General features: G+C 40.1%; 1 protein-coding gene across 1 annotated transcript; it reads left to right on the top strand.

Moving 5' to 3' along the window:
• The first annotated feature begins 8,612 nt into the window (after positions 1-8,612).
• Positions 8,613-9,602, top strand: foxd1 (forkhead box D1). Its single transcript, XM_041186680.1, has one exon. It carries the CDS (start codon positions 8,613-8,615, stop codon positions 9,600-9,602), a length of 990 nt encoding a protein of 329 aa, XP_041042614.1.
• Positions 9,603-9,896: the final 294 nt, after the last annotated feature.

Genomic DNA, 9,896 nt, shown 5'->3' with positions numbered 1-9,896 from the left:
AGGTCTATCCAGGTTTTATTGCCTGGCCCCCATCTACATTGTTTCTACTGGAACTTCTGAACTTCTATACCATTGCTTACAAGAGTAATTCATCTCCATGTGCTCATCTCATCATGGAAGTCATCTCTACTGGAAAAGTGGATCATCCAGCATCAGTTTTCAACCTGCTGACTTCTGTGAAGTAATACACCATTGGATGTTTGATTCTAGACTCTGGACTCACATGAAACAGTAATTCTTTATCCTGTGGTTTTTGCACTGTAAACCCTTTCTTTCTCGACTCCCCACTTTTTGTATTGTATTAGTGAAAAAGGAGGCCATGTGTGTGAAATAAAATAATTATCTTAAGTTTATTTTATCTCCAGTTTGCTGTGGAGCTATTAATAGAACTTGGACCATACCAAACCTGACAGGTTGGGGAAAATATGCCACCACTTATAAAGGGAGAAATCAAAAATCAAAAATAGCTTTTTGTTTACGGACAGGTGGTGAGAGGAAAAATCAGTGCTGTTTAGTTTAAACCCTCTCCTGACCATAACAATAATTTTAATCCAGGGCAGTATACATTCCTATGAAGACAAAACTGAAACGTGATGTCAACCTAATCGAATATATGGAGTACCACTTCTGAGAGGCATCGCATTTCTATTGGTGGAAAATAGTTATGAAAAAGTTAGTAACCAAATTATCCCATGTTGTGTTTACAGATTACTGTGCTCCAATGGGGGGATGATTGCTTCTCGCATTTCCAATCTTCTAAAGAAGGTTTGAGGAAATTAAGTGACCATTCAAATTCCTTAGAAAAGAAAACATCATAAATTGACTCTTTAGCTCAAGACACGTTCTAATTCTTGAGTATAACTAAAAAGGCTGCACAAGCCCTTAATAAATCACTTGGCCTTGAGAGTTTAACTAGTGATGTTTATATACACTTTCTGAAGATTTATTACATTGAAGATTTATGATTGTTGAACTACATGCTGGGAAGGATTTATCTCCATATTTGCTTTTGTCACAGTGATTGTCTTCCTCTTTTGCTTTCAGCATAATGCATTACATTTGAACATTAAACCTGAAGGGAAGATAAATGCACTTCCACAACACTAATTCAAACTTACCTCTGCAAATTGATAAAAATGTCAGAACTCCATGGAAAATTCTACTAATCTCAACATTCACCCATAAATATTCAACAGATTGTGGATTCCTGTTTGATGAAAAGGACTGCTCTTGTAATGTATTCCCAAACATTCGTTATTTGATACAGCTGCAATTCTAAAACAAATGGCGTGGCTATACTGCAGTTCTGACATTAAGAGTATTTTGGAGCAACAGGAGCAGAGAATATTGCATTATTCTCTCCTGCTCACTGGCCTCCTTGCTGTTGACATTTATTATGTCAGCAAAGAGCTGATGTGATAGGCCATTCTTTCTCACTGTTAAAAACCTAAATCTGATCCAATAGACTTCCTGAGCTCTTTTCAGGTTGGTTTCCATTTCGTACAGTTGTGCTGGATTTGTTGTGTTGCCAAATCACTGTGAAAACGGCCTCCTACAAATAGTCTTCAATGGTTTAGTGGCAATTGTAGAGGTGAGTACACTATACATCATGCAGAGAATTTCAGGAGTTCAAGGGCGTACTTCCCCACCCCCCCAAAAAGTGTTATTATTGATAACATACTTGGTGTATTTCTCAGCATTTTGAGAGTAGAATTTTTATGGAAATGTAAATATACTTACTGATGTTTTAATTAATCATTATAAGAAGAAACAGGCCACAAAGTTGGACAGAAAATAGTTGTACTGGTGAATCATATATATTGTGATAATCTACTATTATCAGAATAATATTTACTGCTTGGCCTTTTTTTCATATACCACTATTATTTTTTGAGCCTGGAAATTATTTTTAGTGGTATAAGTGTAATTCTTGCCTGTGTGCTATTTTAACAGAGGCATTAAGCTTATGGATATAGTACAAAGAGAAAGCTTTAGAATGATTGGTGTGAAATGGAACAGAGATTGTTACAGTAGTGCATTTTTGGTAATATCAGTGCATGTTGCATCAAGGAGAGTTAAAGTGAATGCTGTGGGGCGAGTCAGAAACTTTTATAAAGAGAAATGCTTCATAAAGCATATCTTGAATAGTCTGGGGTATATCAGGTAGCACTGAGTGAGGAGTGAGGGGTACATCAAAATGATTTGCATTTTAGAGAACAGTAACCTCTCCCAATCTGCCAAAAGAGCTTTTTGATACCTTATTTGATATATTTTCCAACATGTTTACAATAGATTTTTCATGTATACGAAATGTTCTTTGATTATGCATAATAACCAATGGATAACAATGTACTGTACCTTGTGAAATAAAAATAACTATAATGGTTGTGTTTTGTATTATTTGCTCCTGCCCTACCACTATTCCTTTACGTGCTTCAAAATTATTGGTGATAATAACAACAATAAAAACATGTGATTTAGTAAAATGTCCCAAAGTGCATCACGGGAGTGTTATTAGACAAAATTGAATGCTGAGCCACATAGGAGACACTAGGACAAGTGACCAGAAGCTTGGTCAAAGAAGTAGGTTTTAAGGAGCATCTTAAAGGAGGAGAGAGCTGTGGAGAGGCCAGGAGGTTTGGGGAGGGAATTTTGGTGCTTAAGGCTGAGACTGTTTAAGGCACAGCCACTAATGGTTCACCAGTCAAATTGGGGTCGTACAAGAGGCCAGAATTGGAGAAGCACAAAGATCTTGAAATTTGGAGGGCTATGATAGGATAAGCTGAGACATGGAGGGATTTGAGCACAAGGATGAGAATTTTAAGTTTGAAGCACTGCTGGACCAAATTTTGCTCAGTGAGCACAGAGATGATGGTGAATTATGGTATAGGCAACTGTTTTGGATAAACTCCAGTCTACAAGGGTGGAAGATGGGAGGCTGTCCAGGAAAGCATTGGAATATGCAATGAAGATTTGCACCATACAAGTGCCAGGCAATGACCATCTCCAACAAGACAGAACCCAATCATCACCCCCTGATGTTCAATGGCATTACCATCACTGAATCTCCCACTATCAACATCCTGGGGGTTACCATTGATCAGAAACTGAACTGGACTAGCCATATAAATACTATGGCTACAAGAGCAGATCAGAGGCTAGGAATCCTGTGGCGATAACTCACCTCCTTACTCCCCAAAGCCTGTCCATCATCTACAAGGCACAAGTCAGGAGTGTGGTGGAATACTCCCCACTTGCCTGGATGAGTGCAGGTCCCACAACACTCAAGAGGCTCGACACCATTTAGGACAAAGCAACCTGCTTGACTGGCACCTCATCCAGCACCTTAAACATTCAGTCTCTCCATCACCAATGCACAGTTGCAGCAGTGTATACCATCTACATGATGCACTGCAGCAACTCCCCAAGGCTCCTTTGACAGCACCTTCCCAAACATGACCTCTACCACCGAGAAGGGCAAGGCAGTGGATGTCTGGGAACAACAACACCTGGAAGTTCCCCTGCACATCACTCACAATCCTGACTTGGAGCTATATCACCATTCCTTCACTGTTGCTGCATCAAAATCCTGGAACTCCCTTTCTAACAGCACTGTGGGTGTACCTACACCATATGGACTGCAGCAATTCAAGAGGTAGCTCACCACCACCTTCTCAAGGGCAATTAGGAATGGGCAATAATGCAGGCTTAGCCAGCGATGGCCTCATCCCATGAATGAATAAATAAATGTTAAATCTGGAGGTAATCTTTCTTTTTCCTCCCATAATACACCCCGCAAAAACCTACCTCTTTGACAAAGCTTTTGTCATCCTCCCTAATTTCTTCTTATGTGGCTAGGTGAAAAGTTTTTGCTTTATGACAATGCTGTGAAGCATTTTGGAATGTTTCATTATGTTAAAGGTGCTGTATAAATACAAAGGCAGTCTAACTGGTCTATGGCAGCAGCACAAAAGGCTGATTTTTCACCAGGCCCACCTTCTTTTCACTGAAGTTCATGGAACAAATAGTTCAAACTCTTATTGGAGACTTGTTCCCTAGTCTCACTGTTGCTTTTACTTGATTTGGGATGAAAAATTTTGGCAATATTTTCCAAGTCAATGGATTTTTTAAAAAAAACAGGTCCATGAAAACTCTACTGCCAATTTGCCATGTCCTACTGCTGGAGCAGGGCTGAACTGCACACCCCAGTAGTTGTTATTGAAACAAATGCATGGATGAGGGTTTCGGTAGCAGATGAGCTGAGGCAGGGCTGGATATTGCACATCTTACAGGGGTGGAAATAGGCAGCCTTGGTGATCGAGAGGATATGGGGTGGGAAGGCCAGATCAGGGTCAAATATGATGCCAAGGTTGCAAACCGTCTGGTTCAGCCTGAGACAGGGGTTGGAATGGATGGTTAGGGAACGAAGTTTGTGTTGGGGTGATGGTGGTGGCGGAGGGTGGCTGTTGCAGAGACTATGGCTTTGCTCAGTCATTAAACGACATAGGAAGTGAATTGAAGAATAACAGAGACAAGGGGACAAGTCTAGCCAGAGTGATTGTGTATATGTGATAACATACAAATGTGAGGCTCACTTAAACTGCTAACAGATTATCTTCTTAGTTTGTGTGGCTAATGACATGTAAAAAGTATCTTAAGGAATCAATATTTCCTCAAGGATGTCGAAATAAATCAGAGATAAAGACAAAAAACTGTGGATGCTGGAAATCCAAAACAAAAACAGAATTACCTGGAAAAACTCAGCAGGTCTGGCAGCATCGGCGGAGAAGAAGAGTTGACGTTTCGAGTCCTGGTGACCCTTCGACAGAACGACAGTTTTTCCAGGTAATTCTGTTTTTGTTTTGTTTCGAAATAAATCAGTTGCATTAAAACAGGGCAGAAACAGGAAAAAGACAGGGAGGGATAAGTAGAAATGAACTCAGATCAACGAAATCATTAATAACCTTTTTTGAATTTCTTGTTGTTCGAGATTATGGATTTCCAATAACACAAAGAAAAAGAAACACTTACCGTATATTGCGCAGTCTTTTCAAGGGAACACTTTCTATATTTTCCGCTACACAATAGTAGGAAAATTCATTCCCAACATTTGTCTGCACGGCGCTCATGTAAAAATCACGGAAATTTGAACAATGCGTTTGATGCTTTAACCAGAATGTGCATCTTTCGTTTACAAGGGCGGTTCTTGATATGATCAAGCTGATATTCACATAGGCCCGAGGATGTTGTAAAAAGTTTACTAAATAATTCTCTGGCCCAGTATGTGCGTATTATAACCTATCTTCGAGATCTGCACATCAATAACAAATTGCCTGAGTATTGCACTTACATCCTGTGCCTATTCACGCACAAACAAACGAAAAACTGGGTGGTGCTGTGCCCCTGATAGATGGCGCTCCGGAGCCGACACCATTGAGTCATTGGGCAGTAGTAGTTTAATTCTGTGGAATTAAACTCAAGTAAAAGAGGTCAGCAAATGTGTTTCATGGAAAAGTACATTGACTTTTTTTCGGATCAGACATTTAAATTTATTTAGGCAAATTATAACACAGTCGCAGTCTCAGTGGGATTGGATCTAAGTGTTAACACATGGCGCTCTATAAAGTTTATCATATATCTTATTAACTTGTTTTATCAAAACGATGTGCCAAAATCGTGCAGTTTCGAACTCCCAATGAAATGTCATCGAAGCTTAAAAATAGCAATTAAAATTGCTGAAAAATTGGATCTTTAAACTTCACGAATTATTTCAGTTAGACAATTAGACACGGTTATATAGGATCTTTTCTAATGCTTGCATTCTTTCCCGAGCATTATGTAACCCAACACAAGACTGAATTCAAAGATGAGTTTCCCTTTGATTTTACAGAAACGTGGAAATATAGTATTTTCCATACAACTCACAACGTAGTGGATTCCATTCGTTAAGGAGCTATAAAGTGAATGAGGTTCACGTACTTTATCACGAAGAGAGGACACCCACCGAGCACCGGTAAAACGACAAATGGCTTGACGTTACCAAAACAAACTCAGAATAGCAAAATAAATGTTCGCATTTTACACTAGCGAAGGACTGAATCGCGGAGAAATAGGTAAGACAGCACAATCACGGACTCATTCAAAAAATTATCTGCTCACATGCTATATTTTAAAATACAACTTTCGAAAAAAAAATCACTTCCTCGCTTGTCCCCCCTCCTCCCGTCGTTGTGAGTTTTTTGCCTAGCACCAAATGAAACATGAAAAAGAACAATATTTATATTAACTTCACATGAACCAGCTTCTATTAATCTTTTAGTCTAGCATATAATGAATGATGAAGTTATGGAGAGCTGTGGCCCTATTTCTTTCGAAAGAAAAGCTGTTAAATTTCTCCTTACAAAGTCTCTTAGTTTGAACTTTGAGTACAGAGCTTATTTTTATGCCGTGAATCTAATTTCTCCTAATGTTACGCCAAGGTATTTTTTCTCTCTTTAGTTTTTATTTTTAATTACTTTGTTTTTGTAAAGTTCTGTAGTTTTTTTTTTGTATTTAACATATTCGTTCTCACCCAACTTTATCTTTTAGTACAAACTAATGAAAATACATTTTCTACAATTTTTGTTATATACTTATTTCTACCAAGTACTTATATCACATAATTACAATTTAAATGTTTCTTCGAGAGATACTCTTTATATAGTTTTCTGCTACAATTAGCAACTTTTCTGTTTGAAACAGCCTCTCATTATTTCATTGACCTGTGTTTCCTGGATCTCCCTTTGTGCTCAAGATCGGGTAGCACAACGTTTACAAACTAGATGGCAGAAATCCAAACCAGGATAACAACATTATAATCAATTCAAACGGCCTGTACCGTGATGGCAGCTACTTCAGTCGAAACAGATGAAATTTGTGTTTCATTTCTGTAGCACAATTATTCCCCAAATAATTTCGTGATATTTATCGCCATATTTTCCTTCCAAATTCCGTTTGCATCTCCTCGTTTCGGAGAAAGGTAAATGTCAGGTAGTTAAAAGCGGAAACGATTTTCCATAGTGTTAGTCTTCACAAGATTTAAGGCGAAATATGTGACAGTGAACCTCTGCCCTATGCAGCAATTGCAGTGATAGGTGTATAGAATATGCGGCACGGGGTTGAATGCAATGAATGGCAGAAGCCAACATAGAAGTATGTTTCCTCATAACTCATGTTCTGCTATCCTCCAGCTAGTTAGTAATCCTAGAGTATTGGTGGAAGACGATGGTGTGTGCTTTTCATCGACATTTTGTATGAAATTACAAAATGTTGGTAATGGGACGCAAACATGTTGAAGACCAAATTAGTTGGCGTTATAAACAATACTCATATAGTTTGCTTGCTGTGTACCTCTAAATTAGTATTGCGGATAATCTCGCAACCCCCCCACCCCCCTCCTCCCAGCCCCGCCCTCCACCTCACATTAATTCTCACCGAGGGTAGACACGGTTTCAAAAAGTTACTCCTGTCTCGATCTTACTGAATCTGCATGTTAGATGGAACTTGTTGAGCAAAGTTTTGCTAATGGAAATTCACAAGGCTGAGAAATTAATTAACACTGAAGTTCAGAAAGGAAACTATTACCTCGTGTGTTATGGCAAATCCCCCTTGGGGCATTTCTTTACGTTATATGTTGTACAAATTTCATAGAGAGAAAAGAATGTAAAAGGTGACTGTAGGATTTAATAGACCGCCAAGCTAGTTACAAAATCCACTACATTTCATGCAAACTTCAAAAGTGGCGACAGTAATTAGCATTGCGCAGTGTTTGTATTCGCCACAGCTTCTCCGGGGACCTGAAAATTTTATTGTTTAAAAAATTAAAAAATGTTTCTGAGTAAATTGCAGCCGCGAACGACAACGCAAACATTTGGTTTCATGGCTGCAATTTGCCGCCGGCCGCTCATTAAAATCCTACCGGATTCGGGTTAAATCGATGAAACAATTCCTGCGTTTATCAATACATCCTGTTACAGTTTACAGTCAATGGACTGGATTTCCTCACGTTGATTCGGAAAAAAAATATTCTAAACTACATTCTTTTTAGACGTGTTTTGTCAAACAAAAGTGCTGGATAAAGAAACCTTACAACAGTAAGCCCGAAGATAGGAAAAATGAACACTGAACGCATGTATAGAAGGAGCTGAGCCTATTAATTATTTATCGCGCTGCGCTCGCCGTTCGATACTCTGAAGGAGGAATGTGATAAGATTTTCTAATTTTGTGGTGACGTTAGGAGCCCATGTGATCTCTGCTGTAATATAAGGCTCCAGAGAGAACCGCCCTCCCTCCTTTGCTTATAATTTGTGTTTGAGAACTGGTCTTTTTAGTGATTTTTTTTTACATTCCCTAAGAAAGGCTGCAAGGGGATCTTCTTTAAGTTGATTCGAGACCCCAGTTGATCTTTGGAGCCGAGGCTATAAAGGAATTGAGAAAGTTGGCAGGAGGGTCAATTTCCTGTTTCAGCTGCCTTTTTTGCTTGGATTCCTTATGTGGAAAGCTGGTGGTAGGTTGCTGAGAATCGCCCCAGAGCCTCTCAGAACAGCTCTCGAGCCCTTAGATCTGTTCGTATTATGACTTTGAGCTCTGAGATGTCCGATGCGTCCATCCTTTCAGAAGAGACCGACATAGATGTGGTGGGAGACGGGGCGGAAGGAGAGGAGGACGAGGCCCAGGGGGGCAGCTCTTTTGGGGAAGTGGTGAGCCAAATGCGCTCTGAGATCCTAACGCCTCGATCACCTTCCTGTGTGGATAGCTCATCGAACCGGGACCCTTACAAACCAGTCAGCAAAAACCCTCTGGTGAAACCTCCTTACTCATACATAGCCTTAATCACAATGGCAATCCTCCAAAGTCCAAAAAAAAGACTGACTCTCAGTGAGATCTGTGAATTTATCAGCAATAGGTTCCCCTATTACAGAGAGAAGTTCCCCGCCTGGCAAAACTCCATCAGGCACAATTTGTCCTTAAACGACTGTTTCGTAAAAATTCCCAGGGAGCCCGGTAATCCGGGCAAAGGCAACTACTGGACTCTGGATCCCGAATCTGCAGATATGTTTGACAATGGCAGCTTTTTACGGAGGCGAAAACGGTTCAAAAGACAGCAATCGGCGGATCTGCTCCGGGAGCACGGTAATTATATTCCTGCTTATGGTTACGGACCTTACGGCTGTGGATACGGGCTTCAGATCCAAGCTTACCACCCTCATTCTGCCGTTTTTGCCTTTCAGCATCCTTCAAGGCAGGCCCATTCCATTCCCCCGCCGTCCATGCTTCCCGCGAACGAACTCGCCAGGAATTCTTTCTACCCGCAGCTTAGCCCTACTCTCCCCTCAGTGCAATCTGTCAAACACAACTCGGCCATATCACGGTCCCCTTTCTCCATAGAAAATATAATCGGGGCCAACGCCAGTCCAGCCAGCTGCTCGTCCCAGTCTCCAGCCGTTCCTCTATTATCATCAATACCTTCCTCTTCATCGACTCTGCCAAGTCTGCACCAAGAGACTGTGATACACAATGCAGGGAACTTTAATGGTAGGATTCCAAATGTTAACGGCTGTTAATAAAATATAATGCACGCCTATCTGAAGGTAGGATTATTTTTGTACATTTCCTATATCTCAACATCTCGGACAGTCAAGAGTTCAGCAGACTTAATCCTGTATATATATTTATGTACATTTCCAAAGACTTGAGTTGGAATGCAGAAATAGCTGTAAAGCATGGTGTTAAGAAAAGGACTGGGTACTTGTTTCTGAACCTACAGTGATGGTGTGTATAGGGCATCTCAGGTGTAAAAATTCAACTTGACACAGGAAATTAAATTGTCCATTGAAGACAATGCAAAGTAAATCTGT

This window comes from Carcharodon carcharias, chromosome 4 (genome assembly GCF_017639515.1).
Source record: "Carcharodon carcharias isolate sCarCar2 chromosome 4, sCarCar2.pri, whole genome shotgun sequence".
NCBI classification, from domain to species: Eukaryota; Metazoa; Chordata; class Chondrichthyes; order Lamniformes; family Lamnidae; genus Carcharodon; species Carcharodon carcharias.
This window is presented reverse-complemented; position numbering and strand designations above follow the sequence as displayed.